General features: G+C 47.6%; 1 protein-coding gene across 2 annotated transcripts in view; it reads left to right on the plus strand.

Annotated features, from left to right (window-relative positions):
* The window catches only part of IGSF3 (immunoglobulin superfamily member 3), a 141,076-nt gene that overhangs the window by 113,691 nt on the left and 4,376 nt on the right, over positions 1-23,009 (plus strand). For both annotated transcript variants that reach the window (XM_090059333.1, XM_090059341.1), the window contains 2 exons: positions 14,872-15,282; positions 17,933-18,340. In XM_090059333.1, coding sequence (XP_089915459.1) covers positions 14,872-15,282; positions 17,933-18,340 — 819 coding nt within the window. The remainder of the gene's footprint in view (positions 1-14,871; positions 15,283-17,932; positions 18,341-23,009) is intronic.

A 23,009-nucleotide genomic window follows, 5' to 3' on the forward strand; every position in this document is an offset into this window, starting at 1 on the left:
AACCCTGATACACCTGGCAGCAGAAAGGTTGGAGGGGTGGGGGGCTGTATGCTTCAGACCCCTAGTTTAAGTGAAAAGCAGAAGGACACGCTGCTATCAATCCATCTGCAGTTGATAGACTGACCTCACAATAAAAGTGATGATAGAGTACTATTGCTGGGGCGAGCTGAATGCAGAGGTCATAAGAATCCAAAATCATTAATGGTCTCCCTTTACTCTTGACATCTGCACGTGCCCTTCCCACCCCTTTATTGGGGGCAGAGGCTTTGATAAGTGTGGGCCATTAGGTACTAGTAAAGGTACAGCAGCCTCCCCATCCACAGATGGATGAATTGATTTTTTTTCCCCTCCTTCCCCCCCCCATGTCATTCTTGTCTCTTGCCCTTCCCAGCCTCCTCTCCACCCCCAACTCTCCAAATTCCTGTCTGCTTTTTCATGACTAATCCTGAAGCAGGCACAGGAGGAAGAGCTGCAATCACCTCTGTAAATTTCCCCCCTTCTTGGGTTTTGACAGTAATGAACAGTGGAAAGGGAAGTGTGCAGGTGTGAAGGGAGTTGGGGGGGATGATGATAACACAGCTGACTCCAGGAGTCCCGGGCTCCTTGCTGCTTTCCTGAGCCTGGCCCTGACAGATTGATTGACCTGGAAGCCATCGAGCAAACAAGACAGCCAGGCTCTTCATTAGAGCATTAATTAGCAACCAGGAGCTCTCTGGAGACTGCTTCATAAAGTTTGGTTTATTAGGAGCTGTCAGGCTGAAACTATCAACGGGGAGGGGAGCCTGTTCTGGCTGCGCAAAAGAAGAGGGAAGCCAGACCCTTAGTGTTACTTGGAGATCATGCTCCTGCTGGTGAGCAGTGCTTCCTTTCTCATGGATTCCTGGGACAGCGTAGGAATGAAGCATTCTATCACTGTCATAGCGCTAGGGAGGGTCACCTTCACCATCACCACAGCCTGGCACCTTCAGGCAAGGCCAAAAAGAGAGAGAAACAGTAAGGGAGAAGGGTTGGCATGTATTCCTGGTTGCAAGGGCTGGATTTAGGGCCCCTTCTCTGTAAGAAGGCAGTGCAGAGACAGCTTGTGCCACTGAGAGGCAGCTTTTGAGAAGTGATGGTGCTGACATGCCACTCAGTGAAGTGGCAGAGGGCAGTGGCTTAGATGAGAGAAGTGGTTGAGATGCACCCCCTCTTCAGTCAGGAATCAATAACAAGTTGTAATCTTTCCTGCAGAGCCGGTACACAGATCCCCCCCAGAAGCAGTCTAGGCACCACTTCCTTTCAGGGCTGGAGGCAGATCTGCCGGACTTCTCAACTCCGCAAACCTCAGCTGACAAACACTAAGTGAAGTGCAGAGGGGGGTGCAAGAAGGAACAACACAGTCACTGCAGGAGCACGCTTCCATGTGAGACACCCAGAGCCACAAGGGAATATTGCATTTAAGCCGATTGCCAGGGCACCTAAGCAGTGGGGGTCTTACTCCATAGCTATGTTCGCATGCTGTGGATTATTCCTGATAGCTTTCCCAGTTGTGCTGTGCCTCTTCTCTGTGATCCCCCTGCTCCAGCAATGTTTTCTTTGTGCTTGTGTAAGGGAGGTATTACTTGCCACAGGCTCGCAGAAGGATACTTAGTTTTCTTGGCTTTCGTAGTTCAAGGTCCAAGCCTGGGGTAAGCTTTCAGAACAATATCCTAGACACTTGAACCAGGCCCTGTTTGTTGCCCACAATACCTGACAAAAGAGTAAAGGGGGAAGCAGGGCTGGTGGTATGAATAGCTCTCCTCTCAGATCCAGGTGGGATGCCATCTTCCTTTTGTCATGGACTCTTATTTAAGTCCTGCTGTACACAGAGCTATCCCTTCCCCATTTTTAGCCCCTTTCTTCCAAAAAGCTGCATCTAACATGGCTTGTGTGCAGTAGGGCACGGATTTGGTGGTGAGGGGGTTAAAGTAATCTGTGCGGCGACCTCCCCCTGCGTTCTGGAGGCCAGGACTTCACACTGGGGAAAGGGGCTGATTAATGGCGACTGTAACAGTGCTGTAGCCTTCTCTCTGTTGGAGGCTCAGAGACGTGCTCCTTTCCCTTAATCACTGAGCTAATAAAACCTCCTGCCCAGCCTCAGAGCTGCAGCTTCCCAATGACCTTCAACTCTTTTAAAAGCCAAAATACAGCAGCTCAGGTGCTTTGTGACCCAGGACTGCACTTTATTACAGACATTGGTATGGGAACGAATTTGCTGCCCTTATAAGCAGAACAAAAGGGTGTTGTTTTTGGCAGGGGGTGTTGGGTTTTTTCCCAAGCCCCTCATCTCCTATGGCAAGTGCAGCCCTCCCAGCCTGTGCTCCCTGGTGGACTTCTGCTCCCAGGCTGCTCACGCCATCTGGAGCTGCTTTCTTTTTCTGGCTCACTCTCAGATTTAGCTCTTCTCTCTGGGCTGAGGCTCCTAATGGCCTCTCCCTACCATGAGCCACCCAGTCCTGTTTTGCTGTATCCTAACCTGCTATCCCACACCCCAACACAGTCAGCTGCACCTCTGGAACCCCTTCTCACCTCCTACAGATGCATCCTGTGGGGTATGTGACAAGAGACTTCACTTTGCGCTTACAGGTAAGGGAACAATTTCTGCCAGCAGGTGCGGAAGTAAAGGCGGGGTGGCCAAGAAGCTGGTGCTCAGGAGACGGGGATTCTGTTTCTAACTCTGCCATTGGCCTGATGATTCTTAGTGCCTCATTTTCTCCCTCTGTAAAATGGGCTTAACAGTATTTGCCTCGTGCAGCTATGCCAGTGAAAATGCTGCATAAGAGTGAGGTATGATAGTATTCTGATTAGTAGTGACAATTTGCAGGGCTGCCACTGACTAGGGAAGGAACCTGGGAAATATGCACACAGACAAAATGTGTCTTGGAAGCTTCTAATGTATTGGGAAGGATCCAGGATATTTTTGTCCAGGGAAGCAAGTTTTTTGGGGGAAGCAAGTTTTTTGGGGGGAGGAACCCCATGCTGTATGACAGTGCTCTATGCCTTACTTGGCTTATGGCGGGAAGTCTAGTTCATCTGGTGTTTATTGGACATCAATTAAGGATTTCTGCAGGGTTGGATTCTACCTCTTGATTCAGTGCTGCTCTCTTCTTTGCTCGTGTTGACTTTCCTTGCTGCTATTTAAACAACAGAGCAGGGGGTTGTCATTCATTTAGACTATTTCTCTTTTGCTCTCACTCCTATCTAATGAGTACTTTCTTCCCCTCTTCTTTGCAGGATGCACTTAGAGAACCAGAATCCTTTCCCCCATTAGCCCCCCTCTTCACAGGCTTTGCATGTTGAATTCTTCTAAGTTCATCTTGCATTTCTTCCTTCTATGCCCTTCATCCTCCTTTTTGCTCCCCCATTTATTCCCATAGCTTTTAGAAGGTTACACACTTAATGATATTTGACACTGTCCATCCTCAAAGGGGTTTTGTTTTTATTTGGTTTGTTCCCCCCCCCCTCCCCCAAACATTAATCCTTGACACTCACCACCTGGTGTTAGGTAAAGCTCACCCCTGTTTTTAAGACAGGCAAAGAGGTAGTGAGGTTGTGATATGTTAAAATGCCCCCCCATGAAGGTAGTGGCAGTGGGAAATATACTCATTAGCCCCAAGTCTCAGGCTGTCTTTGTAAACCTGAAGTTACACAGCTGACGTGCCCCCTACCCATAATGTTGTTATTGGGAAGAGCTCTCTCTCTTCTACATCTGCTCCCCAGTGTCTGCACTGTAGACCTGCCTCTGCTTTTCTATTTACTGTCTCACCTGGAATGTTCCCCACAGATAGGAACCATCACCACGGCTGCTCTTCTTCTGCACAGACAAGCTGTGCGTATTTACCCTTTCCTGGAGGTCAGCGCCGAGTATCCAGACAGAACAATAACCCCAGAGGAGACGCTGTAAATCACCAGTATATAGCTTCCCAGAGTATTGACTGAACTGATTTGGTTTGGTGTTCTCTCCTGGGCTTGCATGTGGGCAGTGCCTCAGGTGGCACTGAGTCAAGGTTGTATAAAAATAGGTACGTCAGTTCAGGTTTCTATACCTGGTGGTGTAAATATGAATTTAGAAGCCTGATTTTAGACACACCTCTCTCTCTCTCTCTTTTTTTATTCTCATCTTCCATTTTATTCAGTACAGCAAGATGGCTAATTCAAAGGACCCTTGCGTGGTATTTCCTGGGTTTCCATAGGTTCCTTTCTGAGAAACCTATCGTGAGGAGGTGTATGCCTGTAGGTGTATGTTACATGCTGGAGATGCCTCCATAAATGAGCTGCTGAGATAATAAAATGCAGGGAACTTGGATGGAAGCACAGGAGACCTTGCAGTCTCATCAGGGCTGAAGTGAGGACCTGCCTAGGTACCCGGAACTCCTAAGTTATTTGTGTACTGCTAAGGTGTTTTCTCACTACAATAACAGCTTTTACTGTCACTCCAACTCAGCCAGGTGAAGCCACGTTAAAAGGCAGCTGCTGGAATTGCATGCATCTGCAAATCAAAGTGCAGTCATAGCAAGCAGCCAGTTCCACAACTTAGAATCACAGTCTCATAGAAAACTAGGGATGGAAGAGACCCCAGGAGGGCATCTAATCCAACCCCCTGCTCAAAGCAGGACCAGCCCCAACAAGATCATCCCAGCCAAAGCTTTGTCTAGCCAGGTCTTAAAGACCTCCAAGACCTCCATCACCATCTCTCAAGGGAACCTGTTCTAGTGCTTTACTACGCTCCTAATGAGAAAATTCTTCCTAATATCCAACTTAAACCTCCCTTACTGCTACTTGAGACCATCAGTCCTTGTTCTGTCATCCGTCACCACTGGGAACAATCTAGCCTAGTTCCATCTTCTTCAGAACCACTCTTCAGGTAATTAAAGGGCTGCCAATAAAGAAGAGGGAAAGTATGAGTCACCTGAGTGTACGTGCACATGAAAGTGCTTGCGAGTGCACACATGCACACTCAGGTGATGGGGCACTCTTTTGGATTCCTGTTAGGATTGTGGTTATCAAGGGAGAATCTCTCAAATGAAATCTGGGAGTTGGGGGGGGGTGTTATAGAGAAGTGGGGCTAGAAGGGACCTCCTGCCTGAGGCAGGATCATCCTTATCCAAGCCATCCCAAACCACCCATAATCTAGACTCTACATAAGAGTAGTGTCACATGTGTCGCAACACAGACCTAACACCTTAACCTGCCACAAGTAAAGCAGGGGAACCACAACACCCAATGTTGTGCTTCTATAAAATGTTATCAATATGTGCTCAGGAGATCCCAGGTAGAAGGCCATGCCCCCAGCTGCAGAGGAAGGCAAAAATGCCCATAATCTGTACCCATCTGACCATGGGGTAAAATTCTTTCTTGACCCCAAATATGGTGATCGTTGAGGCAAGACTGTTTAGCCAGGAACCTCCTAGGAAGAGCGTTGGCAAACCCTAGGCAAAGTCCCCAGCCATGGCTGTAGCCAATACCCAGTGCCTCTGGAAAGATTTAAAAACACCATGACACGTGTAGCAGAAAAGGCAGGGGCAGAGGCAGATGCAAGGGCAACCAGCAAAGCCCAGAAGTATGGGAAATACCCATGGTAGAACATAGGCATAGCTATACCTAGGCCATCCTTGACCAGTGGCTGTCCAGCCTCTTCTGAACACCTTCCCTAGACAGTTGATTCTACTACCTCCCTTTTCTAACAGTGAAGAAGTTTTTCTGGATATCCAACCTAAATTTTGCTGTGACTTCAAGCCATTGGGTCTGTGTCATCCTCTCTGCAGCAAGAGAGAAAAGGTGCTTTCCCTCTTCTTTATTGGCAGCCCTTTAAGTATTTGAAGGCTGCTATCATGTCCCCTCTTAAGCACCTTTTCTGCAAGGTGAACATGCCTGGCTCCTTCAGCCTAGTTCCTCATATGGCTTCCTTTCCATGCCCTTAATTGTCTTCGTTTCCTGCCTCTGGACTCTCTCTAACTTCTCCATGTCCTTTTTAAAATGTGGAGCCAGGAACTGCACACGGTATTCCAGATGAAGCCTAACCAGTGCTGCTTAGAGAGGTGCTACCACCTTCCATGTCTTGTCCCTAATGCTTGCTTGTATTGATGCTTTGAGAGGGAGGGGGGAGTGCCACATGTGCAACTTGCCCTTTCCATAGATTTATTTTTTTCAGTTGTGCCAGCACTGTATTTGAAGTCTTTTTAATGAGCCATTGATTAACTAGCTCAGTGTGCGATATTTTTGTTTAATTTTAATTCTCTGTCTGCTGCTTGATGCAGAGTCTCTTTTCAAGCTTTTCCATCTCCATATTTTAACTTACAAGTGATCAGTGAGCCGTATATTATTTTCTGACGGCGGATACAGCTTGTGCTGGCAATCTTTTCCCATGGCCTTTATGTTAGAGTTATTTCAGGTTTTGACATGACGTGAAGGCTTCTGTTTTTAGCTTTGGTTTTTTGGAGGTTTGTTTTTTTTAACTTTGTGTCAATTTCTCAAACTATTTTGTCCTCAACTTTTAATGTTTGGTGACTGCTTCCCTCCAGAAAAGTTCAGCTTCTGCTTTTCTAGGAACCTTCTGTTTTTCCAGACAGGATTGGCTGAGGTATTCACCGATCAGAGAATGTGTAGCAGCTCAGCCAGTGCCGCGATCACTGCATTCCTGCCACTCTTTGCACTTGACCCGTAGCCTCCTCTACACTGCCAGGCACATGTTGTCTTGGTTTTATAAAGGTGAAGAAAGCCTTTCTAGCTCAGCTTTTTCAGACCCCGCCAAAGCAAACAATGAAAGTTGTTTACTGTCCAGTAGCTGATTAGTGATCTCTGTGAAGTGTGTGGAGGGTGTCAGTCTGTTTCCCCATGGAATAGATGTCCACATCCTATGTAAATGAAAAGCTGGTAATCAGTTATCCACTGTGTATGCATGTGTGTGTGTGCACATGTGCATCACCTGCATAAGCTATAATCCATTGTGTAGCTCTGGGATCTATCTTGAACATAGGGCTGGGCAGCAGTTCTGCAGGATCCCTGGTGGGTTGGGGAGGATAGCAGGCTAGCCAAAAGTGAAGGCTGTTTCCATCTTTTCGACTGCAGCTTACTTTGTCACAGCTGTAAAGGCAGCCCTCTCACCCCAAGAGGTGAAGAAGGAGTCCTTCCATCACTCTTGAGGGCATCCTTCTGGCCAAGCTATACGTGGGCTCTGGAAGAAACTCCAGCAAACTCTTCTGGAGCTATGGCCCAAGCCATCATTGAACCAAGAAGTAGGTCTGAGGTGTGGGGCACAGGGGATGGGTCTTGGAATATCAGTAGTAATAAGCCTGTCCCCAATATTGTGAGTGCTTTTCAAGACCTCTGGAACTGAAAGAGGCCTTTACAGATAGTGCAAGGATTTTTGCTCAGGACTTGGCTGTTTCTGCTGGATTTTTCAGGGTTATGGTAGGCTTTGGGAAGGGCAGAAAGAGGTAGTTATTTCACTTCATGGCAGTTCTGCAGCAAAGACCCGAGAGAGAGGACTTTTAACTAAATTTTCCCAAATAGTAGCGACACTCTGTATAATGGAAACCAGTTCATTTCTGGGAGACTGCCACTGCTTATGTCTGTATTTAATTATGCAAAGCACAGGTATGGGTAGCTGTGGATCTGATCTTGTGGTAAGCCTGGTATATGCACATGTACTTAAGTATCGTACTTCTATGGCTATATTGGGCAGGCAGTAAGGTTTCCAGCATGTATCATCTGGTGGGGGCAAACTGTTTTAGGTGTGTCAGTTGGTCTTGAGTGTCTCTCTCTCTCTCTCTCTCTCTCTCTCTCTTTCTCTCAAGTGGGTGGAGTACATTTGTCCATCCTAGGATTGTTTCTGACAGGTCTGGGAGCATTCCAGCTATTCTGCCTTTGCGATTGCAAGTATTATATGTGCTGCATACATGGGAGCAGTGGTCTGTTGTGGGGGATAAGCCTTGTGAATGCCCTGGTTGGAAGAAGTATTAAAGCTTAATTTAATAACTGAGCTACAGGGGAGATGGTCAACTCCAGCTGCTCCTACCAACCCAGGGCCACTGAGAAGGACAGCATGAAGCCCACAAAGGCAGCATCAGTGGGGGTGGGTGAACATGGCCTGCCTGTGGAATACCAGTGCTGATTCTGTCGGTAGGCGGGGATGTGCATCTCTTGTGCAGCACAGGGTGGTGGGTGCTAAACTCACCACCTCCAGAGGGAGGGAGAATGCTGCTAAGAGAATGGGTCTGAAACCAGCATTGCTGAAAGCCAGAATTGGTGGTCAAGCTACTTTCCACAGGGGTTCAGTCTCCTACAGGAGAGGCAGCAATGGAGTGATTCTCTGAAAGAGTTAATGCCATCTTACTTTTCCAAGGAGCTGCTCTCCCCAGTAATTCAATCATGTTGGCCTGTTTGCAGGCAATAATTCATTGTTATAGGAACACTACAGCAAAGTGACAAGTTAATAATGGCAGTAATAATAGCAGGCAGAGCCTAATGCTATTTCCCGTGCTCATGCTTTCATTGCACAAGCCATCCTCCCATGTTGGCTAATGCAATTTGTAGCAGTGCTAATCCAGTTTCTGCAGGAATTGTGTTCTATTAAAAGAGAATAACAGGAGCAGGAGCTGAGATACCATGTTCCCAGGATCTCGAGGGAGCTTGCCCTGGTATTGAAATCTGTGCCTTCGCTTCATTGTGATTTTTATTTGATGCTCAACCCTTGAAGAAGCTCCTTCTGAAGTCTCAGCTCTTCCTCTCTCCCTCCTTTCAACAGAACTGATTCCTGTCCCCACCCTCTTCCACAAAGTGCCTCAACCTGCCCGTCCCCTTCTGCTGCCAGACCCTTCATTTACCCTTTTCTGCTCCCTGCTCAGTTGTATTGGCCTGTCAGCTATCCCAGTGGATTTCCATCCTACCAACTAATCAATCCATCTGCCTGTCTGCTGCCTGTTCTGAGGCAAGAACTATCTGTTACATATGTGGCTCCCATTGCTACAGGATCTGACCTGCTGGACTTTTAGGCATCTCTGCTTGTCAGGTAGAGGAATCCGCCTTTCCAAAATGGGAGACAATGAGTGACCTGTCCAAGTTTGTAGCAGGACAGAGACTAGAACCAGGACTCTTGGGTCCCAAAATGCCCCTTGGATTGACTAGTTCACTGGAGGGAGGAGGGCGACTCAGTTAGGAAAGTGTGACTATGGCACTGTCTGCAGCATCAGCAAAGGAGGCAACGAGAGTTTGTCCAAGCCTTGGGCAGAAGGACTGTTTGAGCCCCCGCAGATCTGGGAGCCCCCTTAGTGTGACTACTGTCACACCTGCCTTGAATCTCAGTCTTTCCATGGGAGCAGTGCATCTCCAAGCCCATTCCTTCTCTCTGGGATCTCTGGGAGGTAGTTCACAGCTCATGTGCCTCCCCAGCCCTCTCCATCAGCTTTGGAGCCCCACAGGCCATATGTCTGACTGTCACCCTTTGTGATGGGCTAGCTAGCACTCCCAGAAGAAACCTAGCTCCACAAACAATTGTATTTGTAATAATTTAATCATGAGCCCCTGGGTCATTAGAAATGTGAGTTTGGGCAACTGCATTTCCATTGGTGGTTCAACCTTGTATGGGCATGTACGGCACAATTTTCCTTTGTTTTTTGTTTTGTTTTTCCTCCTCCTCTTCTCTTCCCCTTTTCTCTCTCACATCAAAACAGCTAAATTCTGTCAGAGGCTTTAGAAACTAGGGCAGTCACTGGGGAAACCTTGTAATATTTCATAAGTTCTCTCCGGGAGAGACTGTTTAAAGGAGCACTCCCGAGAGGGTGAGAAGCTTCAAAGTGGGACAAGGCAGCCCTTGACTTCTTTCCTTCCCCTCCCCACATGGGTGAGAGACCTCCTGTGGGACTCCCTGGGCTGGCCTTGGTACTACAACACATTTCTTTCACCAATGCACCCCTCATCCCCCCCCCAGGACCATGCATATGTTTGCATTTCTTAGCTGAATTCCCCTCCAGTTTCTTTAAAAGAGGATGCCTCTTTGTGGGTGTCTTCAGCACCACTAATTATCTTGGTCCCTAAACTTTTGGAAGAAAAGTAACCTCCTTCATACATGCAGCATGCCCTGATTGGGAATCTGCTATTAAGTTTTCTTAGCCTGCAACAAAAGTTTCAAGGAAAAGGATGTAAGCAGGTTAATAAAGACTTCCCTGGTTTGTGACCTCCTTTGAGACACTTTTATCTGTGGGTCTTAAAGTGCTTTACCCAGAGAGGTATGCTGTACCCCTGTTTTGAGGAATGGGAGTTAAGTGGTTAACCTAATGTGAAATTGGTAGAAAAGTTGTGAATTGAATTACCTCTCTCTGTAATCACTAGACTCCCTGCCTCCAGAAACTTACTTACCCTGGTATATTTGTGCCTGTATCAATGATGCAGTGGCTTCAGGTGAAGGAGTGATTTCCTTCCCCCCACCCCCCAAGTTCTGTTGTGTCAGCTTATAGTCCATCTGCAGTCACACTACCTAGTGCTCTGATCTGGCTAGTTAACCAAGCTAAGCGGGCTCAGAACTAGTTCTGTCACACTGAGAAGAGTTGGGCAGGTGTCTCAGGGCGAGGTGGCTTCCTGGTGAATTGCCACTGAAGCAATGGCCTCAGATGGAATTAGTGAAAGGACGCTGGGTGCTAGACATCAGTCTCTTGAACAAACCCCTCAGCCAAATGCTTCCCCTTTGTGTTTATACAAGTCCCTCTGGCATAGTTGTGACAAGAGTAGGCACGTTTGGCCTAGTGTCCTGGCCAAATTCCATCTATTTAACCTCCCTCAGCTCCTCTTGCAGGCTGAGTTGGATAAGGTTACTGCTGCATGGTCCTATAGTGTTTCTTTATGCTGTTAGCCCTTATGTTAACTCCACACCAGAACTGAGTGGGAGCATATCTGATCAAACACAACTGCACTTAATTCGCACCTCACATGCTTTGCATTGTTGTGCCAGCCGTTCGTGGTTATGCTAGCAGACCTGGATTTACCATGACACGTGTAAAATGGTTTCATTGCCAGTGTAAATGGTGCCCCAGAGTCATAGATGCAACCAGGATTAGTGTGTGAGGGCGTCTGTCCTCTCTCCTCATTCCCTCCAGGGAATTAGGAAACATTGTGGAGATTATTTGGTGTTTGCAGATAATGCATACAACAATATGCACATTCCTACACTTGTTTTTCAAGCAGATGTTCTGGGGCCTATTACAAGAGCTTTGGTCTCTTGACCGCTTATCAGAGAGTGCCGTGTGGTTGTCTCTTCCTAGCACACTCATAAGTGGTGCGGTTTCACAGTGCGATGCAGCACAGCCCCAGGGAGACTGCCTCACCTTAGAATTTGAGATCCAAACCCTCTGTTGGCTTCCTATTCAGGCACCTCACCCTCTGAAGGCAGGAGGGATGCCAGTGTTAAAAGATTTCAGGGGTTAGCATGTGAAATGCACCCACAGCTCACCCCCACAGCTTACCTACTACACCAGCTAGAGCACAAGCTGTAGCCTATGCAACTTAGTGACACAAGAGACAGGGAAAGATGAACTGTAAAGCTTCAATGGAAACAAAAAACGCCAGTTCTGTATTGAAATAGCCTCTCCCCTACCCCTGCATCTGAAAGAGCCAGAACTCCACAATGTTCTGGACCATCACCGTCCAATCCACTCTGCCAGCTGTTGTAGAGCTGCGGCCATTAGAAAAGTATTTTAGGTACAAAAGGCACCCTGTGGATCTTGCCTTCTGCGCACCAGTGGCAGGTGCAGTCCTTCAGTAACACCCCATAGTGCTTTCTGTTTATGCTTACCAGAGCATAGGGCAGAAGATGTCATGTCCTGCATCAGAGATTGAACTGAGCTGTTGCTGTTGTCTGATACCAGAAACGTGGAGGGAAGCCCTCAGCCTATGGTGTGTACAGCTTCTAGGTTTCTGAGACAGGAGCAGAGTTGGTGCAAGTAAGTCTTTAAACTCAGGTGTTTCCTAACCTAGAGGAAGGCTTGGTGCGTGAAACATTGTTGCAGGCTGCACATACTCCATCCAAGAGAGTCCTTGTAATTTCCCAATGTGTGCCAGCTGATCAACTCTGAGCAGCTGTGGAAGCTGTAGAGGCTGCAAGGATCAGATAGGCTTGTGGAGCAATAAGATGATGGTGATACAAACTCCTAAGCCTTGCCTATACTCTTGCTGCCAAGGGTGAAGTTAAGCTCTTGGGCCTCTGGGAATATAAGGATCAGACTTTTTTGCCAGAATAGGCCAGGCCCTAGAAAAGGGACATGGTTGTGGAGCAGCAGGTACAATCATTGTGGGTGTTTCCAATGCTTGGTAGTGTCAGGGTACCTATGTGCATACCTGCCTATGGTCCAGGAGTGGAGTAAGTCCTGCAAGCATTGCATATGCAGGAGCCAGGTCTGTTACCCAGAAGTACCAGGTTTTAAAATACCCCATGTCTGTCTACCCAGTTCTTCTCATCTCCTTGAAATGCTGTAATATGGGAAGAAAATTGGTAGGGATTCTTAAACCTCTCTCTCCTCCTTTCCGTGTTGCTAGATATAGCTACAGAATATATGCTCAGAGTATGTCTGTGTATAGACAAGAGTATAACCCCACTGTGCATACAACAAGGGTATATAGAGCATTTTAATAGATATAGGCTACTAACTTAACATATACAGTTGCTATAGCAACTGAGGTTTCCTTAGCAACAGTTGCAGAAAATAATCTAGTACCAATTAAAAATAAACTGTTTGGGAAGGGGGGCACCGAGGGAGAAATAGAGCTACAGAGTATTGCCTTCCCTTTTTATTGGTTTTTTTTTAATCCCAGAGAGTTGGAGGACTGGAGAAGGCTCAGAATAACCCTTTTTTCCCCCTGAAATGAATCAAAGCAGTGTAGTGGGTTTGAGTGCAACCTGTTTGGTGTCTCAGGCTATTGCCCCAAAATGGGCAAGGGGCAGGGGAGGTGCAAGGGGGCTAGGAAGAACACAACAGTGTGAGCCTAAAGCTTCCTGTTACATCCAGGTCCCCAAAGAGCAAAGCCAGGAGTTCCTCCCCTGCCCTCCACGCCCCCTCTCGGCATGCATACCCTGGTATCTAGCCTTTATTAGCATACTGATTAAAGCCAAAGGCAATACAGGCTTCAGGGGAACTTTTAATGTGTTACCAAGATGCATATCCTCCGATGCTAGATTAGAGCAGAAAAGCGTCTCTGTCAAGGGAGCCTCTTTCTTACATTTGATGCCATTGATCTGGGCCTCTTCTCTCCTTGGCCCCCTCCACACATCAGAGACATACTGTGCTTGGCTGGCAGGCATTGGGGAGTGGAGAATGCAATGGACTTTTGAAGTAAATTGTAAGGCAAGATAAGATACTTCTCTCTCTGCAGCAATAGAAAAGCAGCACCATCATATTCTGGTGAATAGAGCTTGTGGGACAGATTATCAGGTGTATAAAACTGCATAGCTGCCTAGACAGGAATGGAACCCAGCAAATCCCTTCCTGTATTTCTGTAGTATCTCCCATTCCCAAAGTGCTTTGTAAATGTCATAAATAGAGTTGCCAACTCTTATCAGCATGTGTATACTAACTCTATATGCTGTGTGCATGCTGGCGTCCTGCCACCCAGTCCTGAAATCCCCCCTCTTCTGGCAGTTGAAACACAATGGTGTTTCAACAGCACTCTACAGCTGTCCAGGAGATGACGTAGGCAATAGAAACTGCAAGTGAAGCTTAGGTAGCGATTGTAATTACCTGAACTGGATCTGGTCTGTAGTGCTGGACACTGGTATTACAACTTTCCTGACTGTTAAGAATTCAATAAAGCTTTTCTCCAACATTAGGATTACCTGAAAGGATCAGGATCACTGGTCTGAGAGATGATGTGTCCAGCTTGGAGTTTACTGGCTCAGTGCTGACCAGGCAGTGAAGGAGGTGCACCAGCTTAAAATACAAACCTGTACCATGACTAGAGAGCTCCAGCCTGAGTACTTATGAGCTTGACCTTGTTCAGTGTATGTACCCTGAGATCTAGTTGGGCCCCCGGTGCAGAAATCTAAGGTAGATCTGATTACTGGCCTTGCATAAAGAGGGCATCAGAGTTTTAAACCTGCTCAGAGCATCCTTAAACACAGTGGCTGCTGTGTTTTCCATGCACCACTGCTTCCATCTCGGCTCCTGCCGGGGAGCTCAACTGGTAGAAGCAGTGGTGGGAAGCTGAGAGTAGATGAGGTTTCTTTGGCTTGCCCAGTCTAATGTAGCAAGTCTGTGACAGGACTGGGGCTAAAATTTCCAACAGGCAGTCCTGCCATCTTCTAACTAGCGCATGCGCCTGCCAGCTCTGTTCCATCTCAGCATCTGTTTCTTGAATGGCACGCGTTTAATGTCCCTATCTGTGTGGCTCCTCCCTTTCCAGGATGTCAGATTTCCCTGAGATGGCTGCAGTGGGGTAGGGTCAGCAGCACAGGAGCTTAGGCTAGAACAAGCATAGTTTAATGGTGGAAAAAGTCATTTAGCAGACGTGATGCTGCTAAATGAGCACTGGAGAGCTAGTGTTTGGTGTGACTGCCCTGCTCAGCTGGATGCCTTGCATCTGGATGGATTAAGGTGGGGCCCTTTAATGAGACCAGAGTTTCCTGTAAGAAGCCAGACCTCAAGGGACGACTCAAGGATACACTGGGGAGGAAGAGGAGCCTTTGTAGAGGGGATTTGAATTTCCTGTGGATCGAGGCTTTTGTTCAGTGTTGTATGATGTGATCTGAAGCAGAGTGAGTATGACAGTGCATGGGCGGAAGGGTTGTTTCCATCCTCTTGTAAACCCGATTTCTTTCACTGTACTAATGATCTGCCTCCTTCTCTCCCTCTCCCCTGCCTGTCAATGTAGTGACCAAGCTGCAGGTCAGCAAATCAAAGCGGAGCATCACCCTGGTGGAGAACAGGCCCATCCCTCTGAACTGCTCCGTGAAATCGCAGACCAGCCCGGACTCTCACTTTGCCGTGCTGTGGTATGTCCACAAGCCCTCTGATGCCGATGGCAAGCTTATCCTGAAGACCACGCACAGCTCTGCCTTCGAGTACGGCACCTACGCTGAGGAGGAGGGCCTGAGGGGGAGGCTGCAATTTGAGCGGTCTTCCTCTGGCGGGCTTTTCAGCCTTACCGTCCAGCGGGCCGAGGTCAGCGACAGCGGCAGCTACTACTGCCACGTGGAGGAGTGGCTGCTCAGTCCCAACCATGCCTGGTACAAGCTGGCTGAGGAGGTGTCTGGGCGAACTGAAGTCACAATCAAGCAGCCAGGTAACATGGAGTACCCTGGGAGGATGCTGCCAGAGCAGGTCCTGGTGGTGCCTGGAAGAAACATACCTCTCACCCCCCTCACCACAGATCATTTCTCCCAAGAACTCCAGCTGTCCTGGACTTCTCCTCATGGGAGAGATTTGAGCCAAACCATTCCTCCCATCTCTGTCAAGTATTTGTCCTCCAACTGGGCCCTTTTGCTCCTCCCTCACCTCACAGCAAAAGCCTTGCCCCTTAAGCTGGGAGGGCAAGCTTCCCTTCTCCATTTACTTAGTCATCCCGCTTCTAGCTGTTGGCTGCTGGGTGGCTGCCTGCACCCTGCTCTTCAGTGCTGGTATGGGATGTCTCCTCCATTCAGGTTGGGACAGTACACATTTAGCCTCTGACCTGGGCATTTCTGCATAAAGGTCATTCATTCTCCTGTCTGTGCAGTGAGATGGTAGATCCAGGGCCTGCTCCCTTCACACCTGGAATGACTGGTGCTATCCGTGTGCTGGACTGGGCAGAGAGAGAACATAGGGGGAGGGAAATGGCCACGGAGAGGCTGTGTGGTGTATTGAATGAGTTGAGAACTGCTAGAAGTTGAGTCTCCCTTGCTGGGGCAGACAGCAGGGATTGGCAGCTCTAGCAGGGCAGGTCTTAATGGAGAAGAAATTGAGGTTGTTTTTCCATCTCTCAGGCTTTTGATTTGCCTAGGTCAGGTAGTCAAGTTCAGGCTAGGTCTGGCTAGCCCATGACTAAAGTTTGTATGTTCATCTTAACCAGCAGTTTTTGGTTATTTAGCCTGAGCCTCCTTCAGCGTGGGGAGGAGGGGTCTTGCAGGAGCAAAGAAGGAGTCTGTTTGAGACATTGTCATGCAGCTGGAGCAGCAACTAGTGACAAACTGAGTGAGAGCCAACATTCATGTGCTGGGGGAAAGCTCTGCAGATGGCAGAACTTTTTCATTCAGTTTGATTTTTACTCTGTCTATATCCCAGCAGGTGTGGGAAGTATGGTCTCTTTTCCTTTGTACTCTGCATAAGAGATGCGAGTAATGAGTTTAATGAGATGGGTGCCAGAGAGGGAGAAATCTACTCTGCTGGTGGTTTCCATGGCGGAGGATGGCATTGGCAGAGTTGGGAAATGGAAGAAATAAGGCTGGACTTGGGAGATATGTCTCTCTCTACTACACCTATATGGGCCACAGAGGCTCTTTATTTCTGAGAGATGTTGAAGGTTTGGCCATTTTCCCTAGCTATGCCTTGCTTCAGAGGTGTATTATGGGTGCAGCTTTCTCAGAGGGAACTTGCCATGCCCAAACAGATTGCTAGGTGTGGCATGCGCCCTTTGTGGGTTGGGTGCCTCCAGTGGGGAAGAATATTCAGGGATTTGGGAGTGGAGGAGGGGGCCAGCAGGGCTGGAAGAGATGCCATAGGTGTGTGCAGCGTGCAGTCCTCTCATTCCAGGAGGCTGGGCCTGGGCAGGACAAAGTCTGTTACCCTACAGCAGAGATAATCCATCACCAGCTACTCTGCTAGATGGTGCCTTGTTTAGTTACATAGCCATGGGTTAGAGCAGCAGTTGGCATCCTTTTCAGGAAGTGGGATGGATGGCACACTCCAGTTCCAGGCAGCCCCTGCCACAGCCACTGTTTCTTTTCCCCTCAGTGAAACAGTACAGGGACAGCTCCTGCAGCTGCCACTTTTCTCAACCCATGCTGCTGCAGGGAGACCACTGCTGAAGCCCACCACCATCAAATGCTGCCAAAGCCCCACGTTTGCAAGCTAAATCAATGGCTTCATGGATTGGATTTGGCCTGAAGGCTGTAGGTTGCCAACTCCTGGGTTAGAGCATATGGCTTGTGGAGTTGGAAGGTCACCAGTCACAGCTGTTGACAACACTGTACAAATCCTTAGACTGCGGTCTGGAGAAACACAGACTTCAAAGAGTGACTAGGGAGGAGGGGGACTGATGCATGTTGGGGGGGGGAGGGTTGTTCCCAATCACCACGTTTACATCACTTCTGTTTTGCACATTCAGTACTTTCTTTGGAAGATCCTTTGGCATGAACTTCTGCTTGGTAGTGTCAAGATGTGTACTGGGTGAAGGAAGCCCAGCCCTGGGTTTCATGGCCAGTTTGCTAGGAGTCTGGGATGCACCTGATACTGTGTTAAAGAGCTGACTGTAGCCATCCTCAGCATGTCTACAAAGTTGTAGGTCAAATGTAGGGAAACTTCCCAATCCAGTGATATCCGTGTGAAGCATGACCTCCTTCAACCCCAAATAGTCTAGTCCCTGCATTTGGAATCCTCAAATCCTATTAGGGGATTGTGGTGTCTGCCACACTTCCATGTCCTCATATGCTGGGGTGAATGGGTGCTTTCTGACTTATTTATTTAGTCAAGGATTTTCAAAGGCATGTAAAGGATTTCAGTGCCTATGTTTCCATGAGAATCAAGCTAATTTTCTTAGGCTTCTTTGAAAATCCAAGCCTTCCTTTTTTTTTTGACTGTGCCCAAGGTTGTGATAGATGCTTAACGAAACAAATCACATGAGTGGTGGGGTCCCTGTAAGTATGACATGGAGAGTATTCAGCCGGAGGAAGGACTGTGGTCATTGCAGTCATGTAATTGCTTCTTTTTTTTTCCCTTTTGTTTGCTTCTTTTCTTAGATAACCACCTACAAGTGAACCAGACCCAGAAGAACCTCACCATTCTGGAAAACCAGTGGGTGACGCTGGAGTGCCTGGTCACCAACCGAACCAGCCTTTCTTCCCAACTCTCTGTGGAATGGTTCGTGTGGAAGTCTGGCCACCCAGAGAAAGAGACAGTGGCTCGTCTGAACCATCAGGCCACCCTGCAGTATGGGGACCTGGCAGCACTGAATGACCTGAAGAACCGGCTGCATTTGGAGAGCCCTTCTCCTGGCCTATACCTTCTCACCATCCAGAATGCAACTGTGCGGGATAGCGGGGCCTATGACTGCAGGGTGGAGGAGTGGCTGCTGGATCCCAGTGACCGGTGGTATAAGCGAGCAGAAGATCTCTCTGGGCTGACAACAGTCACAGTGAAACAACCAGGTAAATTGCCTCTGGGACACATTCATCTGGTTTTGAGGCTGTGTCAGGTACTTAAGACAGATGGCCTTCTCCCTCATGCCCCTGAGGCTTGGAATCACCATACTGTCCATATATTGTAGAGTGGGAAACAATGTACAGCTAATGATTGTTAATTGTTGCAACAGTGCATCTGGAGACCTTGGAGCATTCTCTTAAAAGCTTTACAGCTTCACAGCCTTTTTCCCAGCAGGTGAGTAAGGGAGCGATACCACACTCCATCCTGCATATTCATCAGCTAGCATGCAATTATTTAGGGTGCTTTGGACCAGGTAGAGTGAATGGGAAGGGAATGTGGCCTCTTAACTCCATCCTGTCCCTTGCCAGCTCCTTCCCCACCACTTGACTTTGTGGTCATCTAGCTTGACTATCACAGGTAGATGGGCCACCGGTCTGATGCAGTCTATTAGTTTCATTGTCCCACGCTGTAGAGTTACATAACAACACCAGATATGCATTCATACCATGTACAGCCAACATACATTTAGCCCAGGGGTCAGCAACGTTTTTGGGCAGAGTGCCAAAATCACCCCAACCTCCACCCACCTTTTGACTTGGCATGCCAGAGATGGGGGAGCCGCAAGGGGCCCAATCCTCATTGCTGGTGATGGCTGCATGCATGTGTGCCTCCAAGTAGACAGCGGTGGAGGGGCCGGAGTTGCACTGTCCCAGCCCCTTCCTCCTTGCCATTCACTGCAAGCCATGTGTGCACCTGCCACCACCATAGTGTCAGGGCTCCAGAGCCCAGTGCAGCAGTTTGTGGCTCTGGGCAGTTGTAGCAGGCAGCAGGGAGGCTGCAGACAGCTGTGCCAGCTCCGCAGCCCCAGCACCGACCCTGTGACAGCTGTACATGCGCCTCTGGGCAGATGGTGGGTGAAGAGCCATGGTTGCACTGCCCCAGCCACTTCTCTGCCATGTGGTGCAATCTGTGTGTGCACCCAACCCTGTTATGATGCCAGTGCTGGGACTGCGGAGCCGAGCAAAGCCGTTTGCAGCCTCCTGGCTGCCTTCCACAGCTGGCCTAGGCTCTGGGCAATTGTAGCAAACAGCTGAAAGGCTGTAAACAGCTGTGCCAGGCGCCGCAGGCACTGGCTCCATGGCAGCAGCAGCTGCACAGGTGCCTGGGGGTTGCGCCGCCCCAGGCCCCTTCCCAGCCATGTGCCCAGAGGCATGCACATATCTGCCGCAGCCACGGAACTGGTGCCGGGGCTGCAGAGCCCCATGCAGCTGTTTGCAGCCTCCCAGCTGCAATTGGCCCAGGCTCTGGGCAACTGCTGGCAGAAGCTGCCCGAAGTCTGGGTCAACTGTGGTGTGCCAAGGAAAATGGCCTTGCATGCCATGCCTTGGCATGTGTGCAAGGGGTAGCCAGTTCCTAATTTAGCCTTTCCTTGCCCTGTGCTCTGTCGCTGAAGTGGGGTGACAGTAGCAATAGCTCATGCTAATGGTTCCAAAGAGCCTTTTCATTGCCACTGCATGAATCTGGAAGGAGATCACAGGCATACTGCAGACCCAGCAATCCGTTTTCCTCCCAGTGTTTCTGGAGAATCTGTGATTTTTGTTTCTAAGTGCCAACACCACCTTGACTAGCAGAATAGATTGCTAAGTGTTGTTACTGTTTTGATTTGAATCAAAACAGTAACATGTCATGGAACAATGGAGCAGTCTGTTTTAAAGGGTCTTTCTGGTTCCACATGTTCCTCTGAACGGAGGTAATTATGTTGTAGGTTGAAAGCCTCTTCAGGCATTTAGATAGCAGCTTTCATCCAAACAGTTTTATAAGGCATAAATAACATCCCTGTTCTACAAATGGAGAAACCAAGGCACAGAAAGGTAGCATGACCTGTCTAAAGTTACATGATGGATTGGGAATAGGACCCAGAACTTTTGACCCCCTACCTAATGGAGGAGGATGGCTAGGAAAATCCTCTCCTCTGAGATGGCTTTTCCATGATTGACCGATTTGGGAACTTTTTGCACTTTACTATGAAGTAGGTACTACTGGCTACTATCATAGTTAGATGGGCTGCTAGTCTGATACTACGGTACACAGACACATAACAGCACCAGATATGTATTCATACCATGTACAGCCAACATATATTTAGCCTTTCCAGAAGTGGAACCTTACTGTACAGGAGTGGTGTCTGGAGTCTGAAGTATCCCTTCTTTGCAAGATCCTGCATCCTAAACAAATTCCAACCAGGAATAAGACATGGCTTCTTAGCAGAGAAGGCAGAAAACCTCTGGAACCATGTATGTAGGGAAGCATTGCTAAGAGTGCTAGAAGGACATCCAATCTTGATTCAAAATCTGTCTTCCAGCCAGACATCATGGGCTTGATACAGAAAGCACAGGGTATGGTCCTTTGCTTTGTGCCATGCAGACTGGCTGATAATAGCAGTCCCTTCTGGCTTAAAAATGTATTCCTATATTCACACAAGGGCCCCTGGTGATTTCAGTGGGTCTTGACCCTGGGATCCTGTTCTGCATCTGGCAACTTGTTACGAGACTGGAATGGTTTTAGCAGGGATATAATTCCCTGTGGAGAGGATTTGTACTTAGAAGAAAAAGCTTTTTCAGGGGATTGTGCAAATCTTATCCACGAAATCTTGGCTTTGGACATTTTTTGATCATGGCTAGGTGGTTACTACTATCTCTATTGCACATACTTTAGCAATTACAACAGATCACTGTTTGGGCTGAAACTTCCCAGACCTGGTCTCGGTGCACTATGATTGATGAATATGAGCTAGAAAATCATTCAGCCCTTTTTGAACTGTAGAAATGTGTATAACTCTACAGCAGACTGGGTAAGTACACTAATTTAAGTTTAAATTAAAAAAAATAATTGTAGGGTTGGGGGCTTTTTGGATTGCAAGGAACTCAGTGTGACTGAACAAAACCTCCAAGCTTAGCACATAACTCATCTTCTCTAAGAAAGAATTTCTGTGCTCATATATTTAGGTACAAATAGTCATAAGCAACTGAAAAACAACTTCAGATCAAGTCTCTTGTGGACAACTTCAGAAAAGAGAATTTTTCGCCCTTTCTTTGTTTGAAGAGGCCAGGAAGATTGGCAGCTTTTTTGTTTTCATTTTTTTCCAAAAAGCTTTTGTTTTTTTGTTTTTTGTTTTTTTCTTTACTCCCGTTTTGTCTTAGAGGTTTCAAGAATCTTAGGGTTTGTCTTCTCTGTTTGTCCTGAGTACTCCTTGGAGGATAAAGACTCAAATCACTGACACGTGTGGCTGGAGCCTCACCTTCCTTAATTATTAAGTGTAAGACCCTTTCAAACACCTGAGAACTGCTAGAAAGTCACCCTGATCCAGCAAACCTGTAAGAAGCCAGGGAGAAGGAGTCCTGCTAATTGGTGTCCCCATCTACTGCCCTTCACAAAATCCTGATGCTCCAGACCTACAGCTCACAAGAATTGAGTCCCACTTCTTTGAACCTCTCTGGACCCTTGGAAGCAGAGCTCCCCTCCTCTACTCCTTACTTCAGTAAATCTGAAGGGGGGAGTCATGCTCCTAGCTACTTCCAAACTAAGGGAGTGGGAAAATGGAGGTGGCAGGAGGCCTCGAATCGAATCAGGGGCAAACCTCCCCTCCTCTTCAGCTACTCTGCATAGTCTACAGGAAGTTTCCATGAGAGAGAAATCTTCCCTTTTTTAGCCTCTCCCTTGCATTGACCTTAAGAAGCTGACACCCTTTGTTGCTTCCCATGAGAGGTGGGCAGCTCATAAAAGCTCTTGCCTCCTGGGCTTCCTAGCTTCTCTGAAGATCCCCATACAGAATTAGCAGCCCTCTCAATCCAGGAATGAACCCAAAGTGACCCCAAACCAAAAACCTGCCAAAAGTAATCCCCTGAGCTCTTCTTTCATGTGGAACTCAAGTGTCTTAAAGTTAGAAGGCTTGATAATAGCTGAGATTTGTGCATGTGGAATGAACAGGTAAGAAAAGATCATAGCCTACTTCCCATAGACCCCTTGCGGAACAGGGACACTCCCCACCAAACAGCACTTTAAGGAGAAAATTAGATGTCTTTTATTTACAGCCCCCCCTAGCAATTGGATCAACCTTCAGGTTCAATCTCTGCAACAAAAAAAACTAGAAACTTTTTTTTAATCTTTTCGATGGAAGCTCAGAACCCCAGTAATTAATTTTTTGAGTCGCTGTGATAGGTTTTCCGAAGTCCATGTTCTCTGGCAATGTTACTAAATCAAATGTTAACTGCTCTTGAAGTCAGGCTTTAATCAACTAAATTTATGTCCTAGGTACTGGGTCTCAGGTGGGGGAATTGGTGAAACTAGCTTTATCTCTCTCTTGTGAATTAAAGTAACAAAAAATGAGTATTTTAGACCTGTCTTTTGCATCTCTATTTGTTGGGGGGAGGTTGTAATTGTCTGATCCACTTCAGCTATTTTTTCCCCAGAAAAAAAATCAACCTTGGCTCCAAACAAGACCTTGGTTTTTAAGGTCTTTGTGGCAATTTTTATACATTTTAGAACGGGGAAAAAGTAAGTTGGTTTAGCCCAGTAGAGTATTTGCAGTGTTTGTGGTACGGAAAATTATATCGTTCCATAATATACAGAATAATTGTTTGCATTTCCTGATTTATTTTTGTGTTTTACACATCT

This window comes from Crocodylus siamensis, chromosome 1 (genome assembly GCF_052110815.1).
Source record: "Crocodylus siamensis isolate JL-2025a chromosome 1, ASM5211081v1, whole genome shotgun sequence".
In the NCBI taxonomy this organism is placed as follows: domain Eukaryota; kingdom Metazoa; phylum Chordata; order Crocodylia; family Crocodylidae; genus Crocodylus; species Crocodylus siamensis.